This window comes from Hippocampus zosterae, chromosome 8 (assembly GCF_025434085.1).
Source record: "Hippocampus zosterae strain Florida chromosome 8, ASM2543408v3, whole genome shotgun sequence".
NCBI lineage: Eukaryota > Metazoa > Chordata > Actinopteri > Syngnathiformes > Syngnathidae > Hippocampus > Hippocampus zosterae.
The window spans coordinates 8,510,646-8,532,055 of record NC_067458.1 but is presented as its reverse complement, the minus strand read 5'-3'; the positions used below and the strand labels follow the sequence as shown (position 1 = coordinate 8,532,055).

General features: G+C 40.6%; 2 protein-coding genes across 3 annotated transcripts; both read right to left on the bottom strand.

The window, feature by feature from the left end:
* Positions 1–698: 698 nt before the first annotated feature.
* On the bottom strand, positions 699–9,965 carry mob3a (MOB kinase activator 3A). 2 transcript variants are annotated; one of them, XM_052072779.1, is made up of 4 exons: positions 9,745–9,965; positions 5,910–6,468; positions 3,932–4,134; positions 699–1,101 (listed from the first exon to the last, which is right to left on the bottom strand). In XM_052072779.1, exons 2-4 carry the CDS (start codon positions 6,325–6,327, stop codon positions 1,072–1,074), a joined length of 651 nt encoding a protein of 216 aa, XP_051928739.1. In that variant the 5' UTR covers positions 6,328–6,468; positions 9,745–9,965; the 3' UTR covers positions 699–1,071. The 2 variants fall into 2 exon arrangements, with proteins under 2 accessions (XP_051928739.1, XP_051928740.1); XM_052072780.1 differs by lacking the exon at positions 9,745–9,965 and adding an exon at positions 9,566–9,727.
* A 1,281-nt stretch (positions 9,966–11,246) lies between these two features.
* On the bottom strand, positions 11,247–21,410 carry LOC127605449 (tyrosine-protein kinase ZAP-70). Its single transcript, XM_052072941.1, has 13 exons — positions 21,214–21,410; positions 16,632–17,098; positions 15,744–15,904; positions 15,514–15,652; positions 14,550–14,628; positions 14,181–14,203; positions 14,060–14,099; positions 13,725–13,920; positions 13,422–13,628; positions 12,854–13,046; positions 12,217–12,357; positions 12,020–12,132; positions 11,247–11,923 (listed from the first exon to the last, which is right to left on the bottom strand). The coding sequence occupies exons 2-13, from the start codon at positions 17,034–17,036 to the stop codon at positions 11,806–11,808; spliced, it is 1,815 nt and encodes a 604-aa protein (XP_051928901.1). The 5' UTR covers positions 17,037–17,098; positions 21,214–21,410; the 3' UTR covers positions 11,247–11,805.

The following is a 21,410-nucleotide window of genomic DNA, read 5'->3' as shown; positions in this document are numbered from 1 at the left end:
ACACCACTCAGCTGGCGTTCCTCGACAGGAGCTCATCTGAGATTGACTTGACGCAAAATGGAAAAGTGTGCTGCAGTCTGACGAGTCCACATTTCAGATTGTTCTTGGAAATTGTGGGTGTTGTGGTCTCCAGGCCAAAGAAGAACAGAACCATTCTGGATCGTTATGCACAAATATCAAAGGCCAACAACTGTGATGGTGTGGGATTATGTTGGTGCCCATGGGGTGGGTCATCTTTCTCGCTCATTTTATCTCCTACATCTCTGAAAGCACCATTCATGGTGAAAGGCGCATCGAGGTTTTTAGAATGACATGCTGCCAGTAAGCAATATCTTTTTCAGGGATCTCCCTGCTTCTCTCAGCAAGACACTGCCAAGACACATTCAGTTTGTGTTACAACAGCATGCAATCAGAGTACCTGACTGGCCTGATAGATGGGGTTCACTGCATCGTTTTTAATTTACATTTTGCACAATTTACCAACTTCATTGGAATTGGGGTTTGTGGTTTGCATTGGTGAAAAACTAAGTCAAACCATTCTAATAGTTTGGGAAACATTTGTTTAACCATGATACGGCCATCATTGTAGGGTAGAATAGTCGAATACTATTTTCCTCCATTTGCTGATGGGCGTCAGTAAAATCCACACAAGGAGTTAAAGTAACACAAAGAAGATAAAACAAATAGCTTGACTCAGATTATAATCAAGTAAGAACCTTTAATGCAAAATAGTGATCATACAGCTGTACAGTAACAAACCCCAAACATTTTCATTTTGGACCAAAAAAAATAAAAAAGCGAAAGCATGCCGGAATGATCTGAAATAAAAATATCAACATAGTTCTCTTAGTACTTGCTCTGATAATATTTTCTGTGTTCCACTTACAACTTGAGCTTCTTGTTTCAAAACTACAATCTGTAGCCTAAAATAGATAACAGTACTTAAAATATAAAAATAGACTCTTTATGAATGTATTTCATTTAAATTCTCAACTGCGTGTTTTTTTTCTCCGATGGACAGACGTCTTTGTCCGGCATGTGCTTAATAAGATCAGCTTGTCCCCCGTCCCATCAGTGGCACATCCGAGAGGTCATCTCTTTCTGTGGAGAGCACACAAAAGCACAGCATAAAATAGGTAACATGTGGCATAGAACTCAAAGTCATACACAAGCCAAAGCTACATTTCATTTCCTCAGTCAGGCTAGTAAGGTTCACACGGCAGGGCATGACATCCAATTCAGATGGTTTTTTTTTTGGGTCAGAGACAAACTTTTTATATACTCTTTCACGTTGCAAAAACAAATGACTTCGAATGTGAATGCAATGCTTCCTTGACGTGACATGCATGCGCACAAAACATGACATGTTTACAGACAAGAAACATGGCCTTGTCGGACCTCATCTAATTTTAATATTCACAACCTCCTGTCCTCGCTCCTGTTTACATTGCCAGCGTCTCCTTACAGATATTTCATTGAGCAGATGAACAGAGGAGCGAGGCGGTAAATAAGACCATCGTTTCTCGATCAAATCATTTGATTGAGGCGTGTATCAAAGACAATGTCATCTCAATGAACTATGTCACAAATGAAACGTCTGTGTGGCTGAATTTTTCCCATCATGACAAATCTCCAATTATGAATGTTTCAACTGAGATTAAAGTCAAATACAAAATTAAGACTAGAGTGATCCCTCGCTATATCGCGCTTCATTTATCGCTGCTATGGTATATCACGTTTTTTTCCGAAAGTACTGTATTCAGAAAAATAAATGTCAAATGGCTCAGAGGTTTTGTACATGCCTGTACTGTATATGCAACGGGCACTCATTCAAGGCGCATGTTCGGGTCCGGGCACAACGTCAACCAATGGCAGCACGAGTGGATTTATCCCGTGAGCCGATTGGCTGCGCATCTTTGCAACCCCGCCCAGCACCTTCCCTTGTGCCTCGTCACGCCGTTGACTCTCAGGCATACCGTCTCTTCTGTTGTGCTTGTTACATGCATGGCGGATAGGGGGCGGGGGCGAGGAGAGGTGGGTGATTGGGCTTGCCTGAAAGCAGCAGCATGTCTCGTTTCGCCTCCTCCTCAACAATACCAATTAATTGTCTTTATCATAAACGCATCGGCTGCGCAGGGATAGCTGGCCAGCAGCTAGCTGGAGGCTAATGGCAGCTACGCTGTCAGAGTGTAAAATGACGAAGTGACCCTTCGCAGTTTTTTACTTATCGCGGCCTGGTCATGGTCCCTATTACCTGTGATAATTGAGGGATCACTGTATTACTCTTCACAATCTACGATTGACTGGCAACCAGTTTGGGGTGTACCCCTCCTACTGCCCAAAGATAGCTGGGCACGCCCCGCGACCCTTGTGAGGTTAAGCGGATCAGAAAATGGATGGGACTCTTCACAACTTTGCAGATGCAAAGACGATTGTGAGTAGTCTATCCCAAGCCTGTCTGCCTCGTACACACGTCGTGCATATTTGGTGCTTGATGACGTGCAGGTCAGAAGAGCATGGTTTGAGCACCCACATTGCTTTGGCAAGCTGTTCGGTGCCATTGTTAAATCCAGCTTCTTTCAACTTTGATAGCAGGCCAAAGTAAAATCTCTCCTCTCTCATGAACACTTTGAGACAGTAATTCATGCTTTCGTCACATCCCAGCTCCATTACTGCAATGCCCTTTACTTTGGAGTGAGCCAATCCTACATTAAGCGCCTCCAGCTGGTCTAAAATGCTGCCGCTCGCCTCTTGACTGGTACTCGTAAGAGGGAGCACATAACTCCTACTCTGGCATCCCTTCACTGGCTCCCTATACATTTTAGAGTTATTTTCAAGATCCTATTATTTGTTTTCAAATCTCTGAATAATCTCGCGCCACCTTACCTCTCCGAGCTCATCCGCCCCTACACACCTGCCCGGCGCCTCAGGTCTGTGGACCAGACATTATTAGAAGTACCAAGGACTTTACCGAGGCTCAGAGGGGATCGAGCGTTTTCTGTTGCTGGTCCCTCTCTCTGGAATGACCTGCCACTGAACATTCGGCAAGCCTCCTCGTGCCCGTCTTTAAAACCCGCCTCAAAACTCACTTGTATTCTTTGGCATGACTCAGATTTGTCCTTGGTTTTGCTTTATACCGTCCTTGTTACCGATTTGTTGGTTTACTGTTGTATGTTAGTTGTTCCATGTACAGCACTTTGTATGCAGCGATGGCTGTTTGAAAGTGCTCTATAAATACAGTTGAGTTGAGTTGAGTTTTCACTTTCTCGACCTGGCAGTTTCCACAAATTGTTGACTATTTGCTATATCTGCTTATTGTAAAGTGAGTTGAATTTACTGCCACCCTACAGTATCTCATATCTCAGATTTGATCTCACAAGTCAAACCAATAAAAAAATAAATTAAGGAGGACAGGGTGGCGGGACGGCAAATGATGGCTTGGATCTTGAAAAACTCATCGGTCAGGTCACTCATATCTTAAGGCAACACTGTAATACAACAACCCTCTATAGAACTTCACTTAACGGTCGTGTTTTTTCATCTTTTTGCATCACCTGTTTATATCATCAGATACTGTAGATGCTAATTTACGTAAAAATCCTTACTTTGAAAAATTATATAAACATATCTGAAGGCAAGTGGAAATAAATCCCTATCTCTTCAAAATTACATATCTTATACGCATAGATTTTGATTCACTTTAATAAACAACCTAATTCTAACCTCAAGATGATTCTGTGTTTTCTTTTTATGCTGCCATCACTACGCGATTGTGACATTTGAAAGCCGAAAAAACCCACCTCGCCATTGTATCATTTGAACAGGCATGCAGTCACCGCACTCCACTGTCGTAACAGTAATTTTCTCCAGCATAAGCAAATGTTCATTTCTTTTTGTTGTCATGTGAATTGCTGCTGCCGTTTCAACTCACCAGAGGTTCCAGCTCTTTGTGGTCCGTGAGGTTGAACTCTGTGACAAAGTAATAGAAATGCTTGTAGCAGGTATTGACATGAGCCTCGGCTCCCATCTGGCTCACACGGTCAAAGTGGTGAATATAGACATGGACAAACACTCGGAACAGGCGGGATAAAATCTTCTTAGCCACCTGCATGAAGGTCTTAGGGAATGGAGTACCTTGGGGTCAGACACACGGAGATAGGAATTAACAGCATGTGGTTGTGAATATTTGACAAAAGAATACAGGGATCTGCGGCCCGGTAGTCCAGTGGTTAGCACGTCGGCTTCACAGTGCAGAGGTAAAGGGTTCGATTCCAGCTCCGGCCTCCCTGTGTGGAGTTTGCATGTTCTCCCCGGGCCTGCATCGGTTTTCTCCGGGTGCTCCGGTTTCCTCCCACATTCCAAAAACATGCGTGGCAGGCTGATTGAGCACTCTAAATTGTCCCTGGGTGTGAGTGGGAGCGTGAGCGTGGATGGTTGTTCGTCTCTGTGTGCCCTGTGATTGGCTGGCAACCGATTCAGGGTGTCCCCCGCCTACTGCCCGGAGACAGCTGGGATAGGCTCCAGCACCCCCCCGCGACCCTAGTGAGGATCAAGCGGTTTGGAAGATAGATGAATGAATGAATGAATGAATACAGTGATCTAGATTTTGCGTGAGCACATTGTTTGTCGTTGCTATGTGCAAAAGCCGTCGGCTTCACAGTGCAGAGGTACCGGGTTCGATTCCAGCTCCGGCCTCCCTGTGTGGAGTTTGCATGTTCTCCCCGGGCCTGCGTGGGTTTTCTCCGGGTGCTCCGGTTTCCTCCCACATTCCAAAAATATGCATGGCAGGCTGATTGAACACTCTAAATTGTCCCTAGGTGTGAGTGTGAGCGTGGATGGTTGTTCGTCTATGTGTGCCCTGCGATTGGCTGGCAACCGATTCAGGGTGTCCCCCGCCTACTGCCCGGAGACGGCTGGGATGGGCTCCAGCACCCCCCGCGACCCTAGTGAGGATCAAGCAGTACGGAAGATGAATGAATGAATGAATGAATGAATGAATGAATGAATGTGCAAAAGCAGCACAATTGGGCCAGAAAGGCTGTGTGATTCATTTAGGACACTTCTTGTCTCTCACCCATCCAATAATATCTCTGGAATCTTTTCCAGGGGGCATGAGTGTCAGAGCCCTTTTCCTCCTCATAACTGCCTGCTGTACATTGCGTGACCTACTTTATAAATCCTGTGCTTACAAAGCCGCAACAATACTCACTTTTCACAAATACAGAATGCGAACGCCATGGCAACAGGACAGTGGCGGCAATGCAATGAATGTAGCCTTGTAGATTTTATCAAACATGTGACTGATGTACAGTGCAGAACTGCATCTCTCACTCATCTTATCTTCTCCCATCAATTTCTGATGACATATTTTGCACGTTTCGCAATAAGCATTTACTGAATAATTAGGATAAACATTTGAATTTTACAAGGTTTTGTGGCTAAAATGAGGCATTTGTTATCACATGAACAACATACACGGAGCTCATATAGAAATCAAGGTGGCACCTCAAAGGTCAAGCACAATCCCGAAGCTGCGATGGGATTTGTTTGGATTTCAAAACAATATTTTGGATCTGTCACCACAACAGAACCTTTAAATCGACGGGCCATATTATTTTTCTGTAACATTTTAACATGTTTTGAACAGGCTCACAAGTGTAGAAATAAGAGAACAACTTTTCATTGGAAAACTCAGGTTAAATGGTGATGCACAAGGTGACGGGCCGTACTTTGAATTCACATCACTACCAATATATCTTTCATTCTTCCAGCACAAGATTATAGATGTCTTTGGGGCATATTTTTCTCAAAAACAAACAAAAAAATGAACTCCAAATTGTTCAGCTTGTTATAGGCACAAGATCTGATTCTGGACTTTAAGACTATCTGCAATATGTTTCACCACTTACCGACATTAGTAGGGAAGATGTTTTCATTGTTGATTTGTACCTCGATCCAGTCCATGAGCAGACTCATGTATTTGGGGGCTGAAAGCGCGGTGGGTCTTTTGTATTTGTGCTCGTCCTGCCAGCGATATTCGTACTTGGGCCCGCCCGACATCACGGGGCAGGTCTGGTCGGTGCAGGAATCACTGATGGTGCCGTAGATGAGGTTGATGCGGTTGAAGAAGTCGACGACGTGGACGGCCACCCAGTCGTTGAGGTCCTCCCCGTGTGGGAGCTGCACGGCCTGCTTCAGGTCCAAGCCAGCGTTCAGAGAGGCTTGTGCCTTCTTGTGAAGCTCAAAGCGCTGTGTCCCGGGCTCAAACTTGCGCTTGGGCCGGAATGTCCTATCTTTGTTAAAAACTTGTTTCAGGGCCATGGACATGGTTGCTTGCTGAGATCCCGGAGAGATTAGCTTTCAACACGTAGGGTGAATTAGTTACTGTGTTGTTGGAAGCAGTCAAAAGATGGAGTACACAAACTGTGCAGTTATTCTAAGACTGTTTGTGGGGCATCTGTTTACGTTCTGTAAAGAGAGGAAAGTTAAAGAAAGGGTGGTTGGTTAGCCAAGCTTTTGTACATCAACGGTTCTCAAAGTGTGCTACACACAATACAGTAATCACTAAAGTCAATACAAAATAAAACGAAATAAACAACATCCATTAACACATAAAATGAACCAATCGAAAGAAAATAGCAGATACAGTGAAACTCCTCTAGAACGAAACCTACATGGGCGAAAATACCCACTAATGTGAAAAAATCTTCATGCATTAACGCCATTCCCATTCTCCTGCCCCCCATACGACAAAAAAACCCTGTTGCATTATACAAAATCATTTTCTCTGCTCTAGCCTCACAAAGCGATTCACTATAACGAAGTCTAACCCGACAGCAACCTCTACTGCTTCGTTCGGAAACGGCAACAGCAACCACTACACTGGTTTACAGTAAATATTCCCATCTACAGAGTTCTTTCAAAAGGAAATTCCTTTACCCGAGACTAAAAACCTAGGCATTTGTAAATTTTCCCAGTGTGGGACAAATAAATGATATCTTTAATTCTTAATTAAAATTTCAACTACGATGTTACTTTAACGATCAATTCATAACATAGGAATTTCCACTACTCAGAAGCCATACAGAAGCACGCATTGGCACAAACACAAGCAAGTCCCGCTCGATACCACGGAATAACTCTGTCCGGGCCGCTATTTACCCTCATTGGATACGAAACGGCGACATGTAAGTGACTCTAATAGCATGAGTTTTACTGGAATAGTGAATGATTTTTATTTCTTTCACAGCGCCGAGTTTTCTGAACGCAACATACTCATAGCTGCTCTGCCATTGGCTTATCGAGAATCGTCCTGGCCTCCGATTGGCCAAGAGGGACCTCAGTATCTGTGTGTAGATCCTGCAGCTAGATGCGTGGAAGATAGAGTGGAATGCATCTGACTAGCTGCTCAGAGTAAATTGCTTGTGGCTCGACGGACAGTCAAATCAAATAACGTTTTCTGGAATGCTTTACTTGTTATCATGCTAAAAACCTTACGCTAACTGGAGCGTTCATTTGAGAGAAGGCAAGTTCCATCGCGCTAACTATGGCCATTGAGGACTACTAGGCGTCACGTGGCTGGCTTTAAAAGTTCATGACATCAGCTAAGCAACGCTGTCTTGGGTGGCGATCGAGGGGAGGTCGAGTTAGCGACAGTGAGATGGTGGAAAGAAAAGCCACTGGGTCCAGGGAGTATTTGTTATGGTTTGATTCAGACGCAGCATGAATGTTGCATTGCGAAAATGGCTACAAAACGGACCTTTGGATGTTAAGCAGCTAAGACAAGAAGCGCTCTGACGCTGGAAGAGAGGGTAAAAGTGATCAAAATGAAAGACGGAGGAAGCAAAATAAAAGACATTATCCAAGACATTGATGAAAGTGAAAGTGAATGGTGATTGTAAATTTCGCAATTTCTTCCCCTTCTTTTCTTTCTACACTGACTATATGAAGTGTCAAATAAGTGTGTGCTCATACTTATGCACTATTGGAATAAAAATAAAGAGTACACATACGTTTGTGTGTTTACATCTGAGATAAAATTTGCTATAGTGAAAAACCCCGTTGTGAAAACTTTCTTGCTACAAACATGATTTCGTTGTAGAGGAGGTTCACTGTAGCAAGTTTCCTTGAAAGACTAAAATTATATTTATAAAAAAGTTAGCAAGTACATTTAAAGTTATTTGTCCGTCAATTCAACTGCAATTAATTTAAGCACAAAGCACGTGGACATAATCTTGAACAAATATTTGTTCTTGACCATGTATTGAGATTTTTAGATTAGATTTAGCTTAGATTTTTATTTAACTCAGGTGCATTATTCTTGTTAGGTTTTTATTTATTTGTAGGTTTATTAAGATTAAACCTTTTTTTCTGAGCATTAAAAAACATCCAAACAGGATGCAGAACAATGCACTGTTAAAAAAAAAAAAGGAAATTTAAATCAGCCAACTAAATTGGGTCATAATGGTGGTACTTGGAGCACAATGTATTTACGGTGTAAAACGTTTGAGAATTTGCAACATGTTTTTGATCATTTCCCATACTATGATATTAAAGGGAAAAAAATCCATAAAATAAGTACAACAAATCCAAAATACATTGCTTTTAAGCAGGACACACCAGTATGATGAAATACACCAACATTTGTTTGTCCGTGTATTTAATGTAGTCCTATTATGCATATACTGCAATAGTGTAGATCCACAGAAGCGCCACAAGTATGTATGTCTTTGTTAACGCATCTGTGCCAGTGACATATAGTGAGAGGCAGAACATTTGAATGCTCACCCATTATATGTTGGAAGTTAGAGTAAACCCTTGTATCCACCTGTTGCCATTCATCCAATGGAATAAAATCATTGCTTCCTGATAGTATATCATCTTGGTGTTCAATTAAAACGGACCCACATTTCAACCATAGTAAATAAATGTTTGAGTAAATTGAAACATGATGATCATTATTTTGGTATTCATACTTTGTTCGTGACATTTTATGTTTGGTGGTGTGCAGTGAGATTGTTCTCGTGTAAAATGGGCGCGTTGTCTCAACAAAGGTTGGCAAACACAAGTGTGGAATAGATTACACAACATCAGCATCTGTGTCCCACTTTTGACACTGACATGCCTAATCTTGCATGCGCTTAATGGATGCAAACTGTTTTAATCTCGGAATATAAATATCAGAAGGAACATCTCAGCAAAAAAAAAAATGGCGGGGGGGAACCATTTGTATGAACGTTAACACGGTTATCTAAAAGTCAAAAGTTGAATAGTAAAAGGGAAAGCTTGCGCTTACGACGTTCAACACAATGACTCATTTCCCATTTCAAGTAACTAATCCGGTTGTGAAACTAAAGAATGCTCGGAATGACAATAAAACTACGCTAAACCGCCTCTCGACGATTTAGCGGGACCTGAAACATGTATATCGAATCTTCACAATTGGGGAATGAAATTTATTTTAATACCGAGCCAAAATTTCCATGATCGTTTCCAACGTGAAAGCAGGAGATTAAACAGCGAGGCGTATGACGACTGTATCAACTTTATAACGAGGCTAGCTTACGCGGTTTGGACTTGTTGCTTCGAAAAGGCCTCCAAAATTGATATATTGGACAAAATACGTTACTTTCCAACCGAGTACATAGTGTATTGTGCATATATTTGAAAGGAAACAGTCGGTTTTTCTAAGAGCAGATCAGACGATGACGAAATCGCAGTGGAAAGCTACTTTTCCGAACTTACTTGTTCCGCCTTCCTGTTCCGTCAATTTCCTTTGATGTTTTGTCCACAATTGCGAGCGATCTGTTGCCACCGTTATAACGATAACGTACAAATACTAAAAGGTGTATACATAATTCCATTCATGCTGTAGATTTACTGTAAATCTCACCAACATGACATTTTGGTAAATGTAAGCGGTCAGCGTTAGACTCCTCCCTTTCAAACAAAAAGTAAAGTCAAGAAGTTACAGTTGGAGTTCTGTTGACTTCCGGTATTGACATTCAAAGTAATAGCATTAAGACCCCTGCCTTGCCTAACGGCTTGAAACAAAAAACAAGCAATTTTACGCCAAGGGTTTGCGCGGTTTGAACCCCACTGTGTCGGTGTTGCAGGCAACATATTCTTTTGCGTTTCCTTTCAGTACTTTTTCTTTATGTTATTTATTTTTACACACACAAACACGCGCACATGCGCGCACGCACACGTACACACACACGCACACGCACACGCACACACGTACACACATACGAACGCACACAAAGGCACAAAATGTAAAGGACAGTCAGCGTTCTCTTTGAACTAAGTATATTGCGCTGGTGTCTCATTGAGCGTTTACATAGGCCTACCAATGTTTGTTTGTCAAAGTGAATTTGTGAATATGTATAAAAATCCATAAAATAAACTTCTCAACACAGTATTGCTGGCTATAAAACGGTTCATCTTTCAAGCAGTTTTAAAAAACAGTTTTCTGCATCTTGATTGGCTAAGGGCCTGTAGTCTCATGTCAACAGTCTCCGCGTCTCATTGCTGTAAAGCTTGCCAAATTTTCTCCATGACAAAACCCACAATGTCGACCAAACGTTATTCACACTATAAAAACTGTATGTTGTTTGTAAGAAAACTCAGATATGTTTGTTTTTGTTTTAATTCATGGGCCTGAAAAAAAGGTTTAGTCTTTGGTTTCATTCAATACAGTATTGTGTATTGTACAGTATCCATAATAATTGTAAAAAATAAAGCTGATTACTTCACTGAGTTCACTTATCATGTGTTTTTTTTTGGAAGGATAATCAAGGGATTACTGTACACCAGGGGTACCCTGATCTACCGGTAGATCTAAGACAGGTCCCAAGTAGATCCGAGGAGTGTCGAGGAGAAAAAAAACAAACAAACATTTGTGTGTCTTTGTACATGTTAATTATATATATATATATATATATATATATATATATATATATATATATATATATATTTATTTGTGTTAATGTACACTGCACCCTAATCATCTTATCACTCTCATTTTCACCAAAAAATATTGAAAAATAAAATTTACGGTGGCGCCTGATTATGTCACCGAAAGTTGTTAGCTCTCAGCAGTCTGCATTTCAGGCTGTTTCTCATGAGGGCGCGTGCCGTTAAGGGTAGATCCCGGGAGGTTAGCTGATCGAAAAGTAGATCTTCGATCCAAAAAGTTTGAGCACCCCTGCTGTACACCAAAGTTACACCAATAAAAATAGTCAAGCTGGAAAATAAGAGGTGTTAGTTTATTTGCAGAAGTCAAACCATGTTTCCCCCTTTCTTGACAAACAAATGTTTTAGGCAAGCATTTAGTTGTCTGCAAATGAGTTTTTGTTCCTGCCTTTTTCCTATTTCTAATAATGTGCTTCAAAGGTATGCCACATGCATTATCACTCTGTATACTAACTGACCTTTATTTTATGGAAATTATTTACTTTTTATTCATTCAATTTCAAGACGGCCCCACCAAAAAGCAACTCCAAGGATCTTTTAACAGTACAATATTATGATGGGGAATACAAGTAGAAACGGTTTTCTCATTAATGTAAAGATGCAGACATTCAAACTGACAAAAAGATCCTCCACAGTATGTGTATGCAGCTGACACACTCATGTTCCAAATGTTTAATTATCACCACCAAGGCCTTTGTAGCTGTATCACTGCCAGAGTTAAGGCTGGTCAGTGTGGACGGCTCATAAATAGCTCTTTGTTTTGCTTGTTTAATGATCAGATGAATGGACACATTGTGTAGCCATGGCACAGAATGTGCTTTGTTTTTATGTCTACTCGTTAAGCTCTGCAGCAGTGGCAGCACCCGATGGCTTAACCTTTTTTGATAATAAATAATGGTAAGATCTCATGGTCTCTTCCACAATTTTGAAGTCAGGACGATCCTCATGTCTAATGAGAAAGGACAAAATCACCCAAAACATACTGTGTAAAGTGATGATTTAAAATTACATAAAACAAAACATAATTTTGATGAAATTGTCTTACTTATATCTCCAGCATTCTTGCATCACTGCATACATTCGATCTGGACAATTGGCCGGACACGACAAGCGTTTCCCACTTTCAATGAAACTGCTCACCTCCACTTGTTTCATTTTCTGGACAGATTTGAACAGAACACGACGCAAGCATTTGATTCAGAATTTCTGTTGTGAGCCATTGTTGCATGTACTGTACAGTACCTTGTACGGTTTTCCGCCATATGAGAAGGCTTCCCACATGGTGATGCCATAGCTCCACACGTCACTTTTACTGGAGAATTTGCGGTAGTTAATACATTCAGGAGCATACCACTTCAGCGGCCATGGTCCTGAAGAACGGGCCTGTTCAGAGTTTCATATGCCCAAATTACTGTTTATTACTGTTGATTGGATTGGAAGTAGCTCATTGGTTAAAACCTAGGCTTTGGAATCAGAGGGTCATGGTTTGAGTTTTGCTGTGGACAACATGTCAACAAGCTAGTGGGGAGATGCCATGCAATGACCCCTCCACCCACCCCCACCCCACCAACCCTGTGTTCACTCTGACATCACTCCTTGCATGTTTAAATGTGTGTGATTACAATCAATATAATACCTTTCAAATACATCTCCAAATTCTTTATTTGCCAAAGCAAATTCCAAATACTCTTGAACATTGAATGTTCTTCCTCTCATTCAATGATTTGGTGACCGTATGTGATTCGCACATTCCTTTCAGATGAGGGTCAGTAAATAAAGGCAAAAGGAAATACGTTTAGTATTTACCCTACAAAGATAACACCATATGGCGATAACCCGTGTGGTGTTAGAATTCCTCATAACAATTGGACCTCTGTACCTTGTAGTACTCGCTGTCTGCTCCCAGGGCCTTGGACAGCCCAAAGTCACTGATTTTGGCAAACTGTCGGTTGACCAGCAGGACATTTCGAGCTGCTAAGTCCCTGTGCACAAAGTTTTTCTCTTCTAGATATTTCATTCCCATCGATACCTGGTGCATCAGGTTGACAATGTCCTCCACCGATACTGTATCCCTGTGGTGATTGCAATATTAGAGGGTGAAGTTTACTTTGCTTATTTGCTGCCATCAAAAAACAAAACAAAACATGCATGTCGGGTTACTTAAAATGTCCTAATTGTGCATATTTGTGATTCTAAAGGATTTTCTTTGGTCTCTGCAGGCCCTGTGATTCGTGGCTACTTACTCATTCGGCGGTCTGTAAAACTAAGGAAATCGTGAAAAATCAAAACCTTTTGAGGTATGTCTTGCGGCAAAACCCCACATGCAAGGTTTTCACCATTTCAATTCATTTCAGCAGGAGACACTCAGTCTTTGGCCACCCGGAAGTACGCTGTGATGCCTATTGTATACAAACATAATGAAATGCTCTATATGAACTCAAACATACTTATTGGAGGAGAGAAACTTGTTGAGAGGCCCAGAAGCAGCCATCTCCATGACGAGCATCAGGTTCTCAGCGTTGCACAACCCCAGCATCCGAACAATGAAAGGATTACTCAGATGGTGCATGATCTCTGCCTCCCTCATCATCTCCTCCTTCATTAGCTTCTCATTGTCAGTCTTCAGCACTTTGATGGCTACATCTAACTGGCCCCTGATGGAAAACCAAAAGAAATGATTTGTCATGAACAGCTCTTCATCAAAGTTGTTCATCTGAAACTTTGTTAACAGTGATCAAACATTTTCTCACTTGTCAGTAGCAAGGACACCCTTCTTGACGCAGCCAAAGTTGCCAGAGCCCAGCTCCACTTCATCAATGAAAAGCTGCTTCCTCTGGATGTTAAACTTCTTAATGTCATTGGGGTTGTGATATGGGTTAAAGCCAATGCAGTCCATTGGAAGAGCATTATCTACAGGCTCAGGTGTGACTGTTTTCACAGCCATAGCTATCAAGCAAGAAACACACATAGATTTACATATCCTTTGCAGTTCTTAACAGCTAAGCTACTGAGATAGAAAATCAAATCTCTAGATTATTTTATTAATGGAGAGATTGTTCACAAGAGTGCAATGTAGGCAACTGACCTCGAGGTGTTGGTGTGTAGCTATTTAGGCCTGTTCGCCTCTGCAAGCAGGAGAGTAAATAATTTCATTACAATCGCTGAAATAAAAGGACTGAAACGCTTTATCATGCACTCATACTCACTGTTGCTGGAAGGCTCGGTGTCTCTGATTTTTGATTGGAAAGATATTTTATATGTATAAAACAAACCAAAAAAAAAAACAAGGGGGGAGGGGGGACAAAGCCATCAGTCGACAGAGGATTAAACAACGCATCCAAAATGAGAGCTTTACTAAGTAGAGCTCTTTTGGCTGAAAGCAAATATTACAACACAAATCATTGATTTGCTGAATTAATAAAGTATCTTTAAGTACATTTTCAGTATTTTCATTTTCAGCTATCAATGGTATCATTTAGACACTTTATACCAGTTAATGTACATTTCATATAAAAAAAAAGAAATACTTGCTTCAGATGAAATTACATATAAAGACAGATAAAGATCTACTTTACTTGCAGCAGTCTTGTTGATACATGGGTCGCCCAGAATTGTCACCAAACCGTCAGGTTTCATCTTCAGGAACTCTACCAGCTGGTAAAATAAATAGAATGAGAACATCCATTCATCCATCCATTCGCGACCGATTATCCGGGGTAAGGTTGCGGAGGCAGCAACTTTAGCAGGGAAGCCCAGTCTTCCCTCTACCCAGCCCTATCTTCCAACTCTTCTAGGCGTTCCTAGGCCAGCTGCCCTGGATCGTCCCCCGGGCCTCCTGGCAGTGCCTCACCAGGGAAGTGTCCAGGAGGCATCCTAATCAAAAAAGAGGAACCAATACCCCGGCCTGCCAATCAAGAGACGTTGTCCACGATGTCCGAGCAATGTTGCGGAGCTGTGTCAACCAGTACAGCCCCACAACAACCACAACCTTGAGGAACTCCGGGCAGATTTCATCCACCCCCAACATACAGCTTGCCACCGAAGCACTTCGACAGGAGAGACCACCTCAGAGTCACCAGACTCTGCTTCTTCTAAGGAAGGTGTGTTGGTGGAATTGAAGAGGTCTTCAAAGTATTGCGCCCACTAATTCACAACGTCCTGAGTCGAGGTCAGGACCCCCCCCCCCCCCTCCCCCCAGCCCAGCTCACAAAGCACCTGACCCCTCAGGTGTGAATTGTGTTTTGTGTGGTCCCTCACCTAGGACCTGGTTGCCATGGGTGACCCCACCAGGAGCATAAAGCCCCAGACAACTTTGTTCCAAGCATCATTGGGACACACAAACCCCTCCAACATGGGAAGGTGACGGTTCATGTGCGTGATTAACTTACATTACAGTATGACTAAAAAATAAGCCTTTCATGCACCAATAATGATCGTCTGTAGCCTGTTAACATGACAAGCTGTCCACTATTGTAACCGCGGTCTCTGAAAGGGTTAATATGTATGACAAAATACAAATGTTTAAAGGTACATATGCACCTGCCAAATAGTGTCAAACTTCAATCCGTCTGGCATGTAATATTTCCCTGACTTATCTTGGAGGATCTGATAGTGATAAATGGATCTTCCATACATAACGGAGAGTGCAAAAGAACCAGACTCCTCTCGGTCACGAATCCTGAAAAACAATTGGGAAAGGAAAGTTGCTTTCGACAAGCTGGAAAGATCTTTTACGCTTCATAAAAAATGCATCACTCTGAGCAACTTACAAAAATTTGCCATCTGGTTGTGTTCCACTGTAGAGCAGTCTCTCACATTCCTGTCGGGAGATTTTGCCGTGATACCACGACATCTTTTCGTGGGCCATAGTGGCGATTAGCTTTTCCAGTTGTGGAGCTTGACTAATGATGGCCTGCTCCATGGCTTCACCCTGAGTGGAAGATAAGTATACTCTATCATCGAGAAAACCATCAAAATGTCTTTTATTAAATCGACAATCTAATGAGATCTAAAGCATTATGTCTTATGCCAAATTAATAGAGCTCATTTGATTGTCCTGGTTAGATCGATATTTATTCAAAACATTTAAAACACATTTATTATTTTTGTAGTAATTCACACTGATGTAGATCAAAGTAAAATCCTCAAAAAGCAAGACCACCAATTTTCCTTTTTTGAGCCGACTAGAAATTAATAGAAAAACCTAATATATGAACCAGTGTAGTATGAAACCATTAGACACCACAACCAAAAAGTGAATTCAGTTGTGGATAGGGTGTTCCCTATCTCCATAAAACTGCTGAGAATTGAAATAAAAATCTGCCAAGTACCGGTAATCGAAGGCCAACCCCCCAAAAATTGGAAGAGCAGATATGTGCCACAAGGTGGCAGCAAAACCCTGATTTCTATCAGCCTGACTAAATGAAGCTCTTAACCTCAGTTCGTCATTGTTCTCTAAAGGCCAAAATCTGACACTAAAGTAATAAATTCATATTAGAAATGATTTTGATCCAAACAGAATACCCCACAAATAGTCAAATTCATGAATGCCGACCTACAAATGTGCCAGGTTTATTGTAGTACACATAATAATTCTGGTTACACGAATGACGCATCTGCAATCGTTAGATCATATGAGTCTGTCGGTAGAAACTAACCTCAAGGTTCCAGGTCTCTTTCACATACTCTCTCAGCATGTTTTCTTTCAGGCTGTCAAACACACTGGGCCGGATCGGTGTGTCCGAGGAACGTAAGCAAGGTTTCTTCAGAGCACACATCAGCCCACCGGGGTCCTTGCTGTAAAACTCACAAAGCTCAGCAGGCCCACAGTGAGATATGCCTCCCATGATACAATAAGTGTCATTCATCTGTTTCTCGATGGGGTAATGGTAAAACTCCAAGTTGCACACAACAGAGAGGACGTATCCACCCAGACTGCGGAGACACTGTCGTAGCAAGAAGAGGCCGTCGGCCATACCGGCCAGTTTTAAATGCTGCTCAGCTTCTGAGCGACTGATGCTGCCGTAGAAGAAAGGCAATTCTATTGCAGGGTCGGTGGACATGATGAAACTTCAGACAGATGAGTTAATCTTTGGAGGCCTGGAATCAGGAGATACGTGAAGGGCTAACAGACGGAAAGAAGAACATTTAATGGGTTACCACTTAAATATTGTAGGAACATGCAGATCATCAATTGTAGTGGGAGTCTGTTTTTGCCCTTGAATATTCTTCTACACAGTAAAAGAATTTTATGACAAACCATTTTACCTTTAAATAGCGCCACACCCATTGAGCGACTCTCAAGGACATGAGTGAGCGACTTGTAATACTTTTTGGCATATTGGTGTTCTGGCATCAGAGTTGCCCAGTTAATTTGAATGTTATTTTTTCTTAGATCACAGCTGCAACATTTATTTATGATATTTCAAACTACCGCACTTAACTTTTATAAAACGACCAAAAGGAGTAACTACCAAGTATGAGTTCAACGAAAATGGCCTTTGTTTCAGTCTTTGTCATTTTATTCATACATGACCTTTCAGGGTTTATTTATTTAGGTATTACTGTATATATCCTTATAGAAGAAGCTCAAACATTCTTGAGAGAATTTTTGTTTGCTTTACTTTATGAAACATTACTTTAGTGACTTTTTAAAAAAAATCTTGCACATCATAAATACTACCAATACAAAAAACTGAAATTCATACTCAAAACATGAGCTACAATGAAACATTTCCAAAGATAAGACTAAATAAAAGCTAACCCGCTCTAAAAAGTAACTGAATTAAAAAAAACTCAAAACTAAATAAAATCTAACTATAATGAAAAATCAAAAACTATTATCAACCCCGGATGTTTAAGAGAATATAAGGAGCGTTTGAGGGTGAAAATATCTGTAGTTTGTGTGAGTCCATTTCAGTAATGAGTGGGAGAATATTTCAGTAGTGTCGGGACAAAAGGTAATCCTGAATCAAGTCCCCCACAGTCCCTCATTGCACACTGTCCAGGCCACCCGTCTTCTCACAAGGAGCAAGTAAGCCATATTATACAGGAAATTTTCTTCAGAAAAATCACAAAGGTTGGCCCAGCCTGTGATATTATTTGTATCTTATTGCTATTCTTATGCTATTTTATTCAGAAATGATGCAATCAAGGTCGCTGATGACGTAGTGGTACACTCTCCTAACTTGTGAGTGTGCAGCCTCTGATCGCTTCCCACTCAGTGACGGTGTGGCTGTGGGTGTGAATGGTTGTTTGTTTCCAATGTGTCCTGTGACTGACTGACGATGAGTTCAGAGTGTATTCTGCCTTCCGCCCAAAGTCACCTGGGACAGGCTCCAGCACCCTTGTGCAACGCTGTTCAGGATAAGCGCCGTTGAAAATGGATGGATGGTATAATCAATTACAAATGCCATTTGAAATACATTTTATGCATTGAAATTTGGGAATTGAGTTCATATTCCCTTTCTTTTTTAAAGCAATGTGTATCTTAATTTAGTGTGTGACCCAAAATGAGACCCACCTCTGGTTCTACCAACATTAGATTAACACATTCAAAAATTCTTTTTTTTTCCGGGAATGACACTGTTACAAAGACATGTTTGACAAAAAAAAAAAAACACCCACACAGCAAGACTACATCTAACTCATGACAAGAGCCACAACAGGAAGTTGTGGTCCACTCTCACAGGCTCTTTTCTCTAAATTCTAATTTTTCAGTTGAGCAGGTGCTTTTTGGAGGAAAAAAACCCCAAAACAAAGTCAAACAATTTGTGTTATACCAAACACATTGAGAATTATACTGTGTTACTCAGAGTCACACTGTCAAAGCTAGCCGTGACATTTCTGTTTTCGATCCATAAAGGATAAGAGCATATGTGAAAATCATGGTGTATTTATGCACATTTGAAGAGATAACGTAAAATCAACAAAAAATTTTTTTACCACATACAGTACATATACCACTGACTCCATTTGTAGTTAAATATTACTCTGCCCATCTTCCTTATTCAAAATAAAATACAATACAATATGCCCATCTTCCATATTCAAAATAAAAGATAGATAACATCCATCTGCACTTACAGCGAAGCAGTGTGATTTTGATGCTCTTTGATATGTTCTCAAAAGTGAAAACCTCAGTTTCCTAACAACGCACACAAATCTCTACCAACACCCGCAATGGCCAAGTACAAAGTGGCCACAGGAAGGAATGTGCTGTGACCTGAACTTTTTTCAAAACAACAAATGTTGCAACTTGGACAAAAGAGAGCGAAGAACGCATGAAAAGTTCAACTCCATTTATAGCACTGAAGTTGACATCAGATTTTGGTTGGCGTGGGGGGGAATTGGAAAACATGAACATTAACGAATGCCTAATCGCAACCATAGGTACAAATTATTGACCGATTCATTGTACATCTGTTCTTAGTCTATTTTTGGACATTTTGTGGGGAAAAAAAAGGACCATAACAGATTCTATCTGAGAATTGGTCACAATTGGACTTCAGCCCATTTAGAGTGCAGCATTTTTGTATTTCTGACAAGCAAAGTAGGCTCTACGGTAGCCTTGGTATTTTTTATTTTTATTTTTTAATCACGTTCATTTTATTCCACTTATGCACCCGTTAACGCATTAAGCAAAACGATTCACAAAATAAGGCCGCACAGTTTTATTATCTACCTTCTGCCATCGAGTGGAAGAGCATTTGGTTGTTCTTCCTTTGACTATAGGTGGTTGGCATAGATAAATTAACAACAACTTTTTATAAATTATAAAATAAATCATTATTCATCCAAATAACTGCTTTTGGATAATTTTCCACGGCACACCTGATGTTTTCTCATGGCACAATAATGTGCCAAGGCACACTGGTTGAGAATCACTGTTCTAAACTGTAACGAAGACTCTTACTGCTCTGACTTCCCAAATGTTACAATACTGCTTCAATATTGGTTGCTGCTGGTAAGTCATAGTTCTATGTTACTGATGTTTGTAAAAAATGAAAATTGCGAACATGGCGTTGGTAAAAATAAGAACAATTGGATTTCTTTTTTATTTGAGCAAACAATTATCGGACGCTCTGAACCAAGGTAAACTTTCACATGATCATGATGAATATCAAACCAACAAAACTTTAGGAACCATCATATTAATAATTAAATGAATAAAAACAAAAAAATTCAAATTCTTACTCTCGGTGAGGCAATGCCAGTGGGAGTAATTCAGAAAAGACCTTACCTCATCAGAAAAATGTTGTGCGCTATATTTATGAAACTCATTTAATCAGACAGAGGACTACGACACATTTTTCACGGCGGTTTAATTTACAGACAAACCTATTTTTCAACACAGACAAGGAGCTCAATTTTTTTTGTGCCTTTACGTGCGAAGAGCTCAGCACCAAGTTGACTCGGATCTGTTTAATCACAAAAGTTAAAAGTTAAAAAGTTACTTGACAAAATGAAAACATAATTTTATGTAGCAATTTGGTAACTTTTGAAAATTATTTATGTGTAATGACAACAAAGACCCAAATAATTCTATGCTGAGATGTGTTAAGTTTCCTGTTAACTTGAAAACCTGAAAAATGCTCTACATTTTTATGATGAGCTCAACACTATTAAGTATGCTGGGCCATTGTGTGCGTGTGTGTGTGTGTGTGTGTGTGTGTGTGTGTGTGTGTGTGTGGTTGTTTTGCTTATCAGATCTAGGATACTAACCAAAGCATTTAGCAGCATTGCCTATCATTGGGATGATTTTACATCAATGCACGAATTGTCAACTGTAACTAATACAGCTAGTTAATAGCAGGAACTATCCACTCATTCCATCCATCATCCATCAATCTATATTTTAGACTGCTTAACCTGTTCAGACAAGACTTTTGGTTGCCACGCCATCACATAGTGACAGACAACCGTTCACGCTCATATTCACAGTTACTGAATAATGACACAATCAGGATCTATTGAACACAAACATTTAAATGAAGTACTTCTTTAAAATTGGTACACTCACTCAGTTGAAATGTCTATAAATATCTGGAATGAAATGAAGTGCACACTTACTAAATATAAAAACATGACAGAATATTACATTTCGTAGCCAGTAGATTAATATCATGTCAATTACTATATTATTTGTTAATTTGCATTGTTTGGCATGTTGTTGCTCTCGTTTTGATGCATAATAATAAATCTATGGTGAAAGTAAAAAAAAAAGACAAAGATACTCACTTCTTCTTTCAAAAGTAGACCAAGTCTGTTGCTTCAGAGATAGGATGCATCTGCGAATGCGTGCAGTGTCAGGTGCTGTCACGTCAGTAGGTGAGTGAACGTCAATGTTACAATACTTGCAGACACACACACACTGGCAGATGCACTAACTCTACATATCGTAATGAGGACATTTGCCTATTGAGTAATTCCCAAAT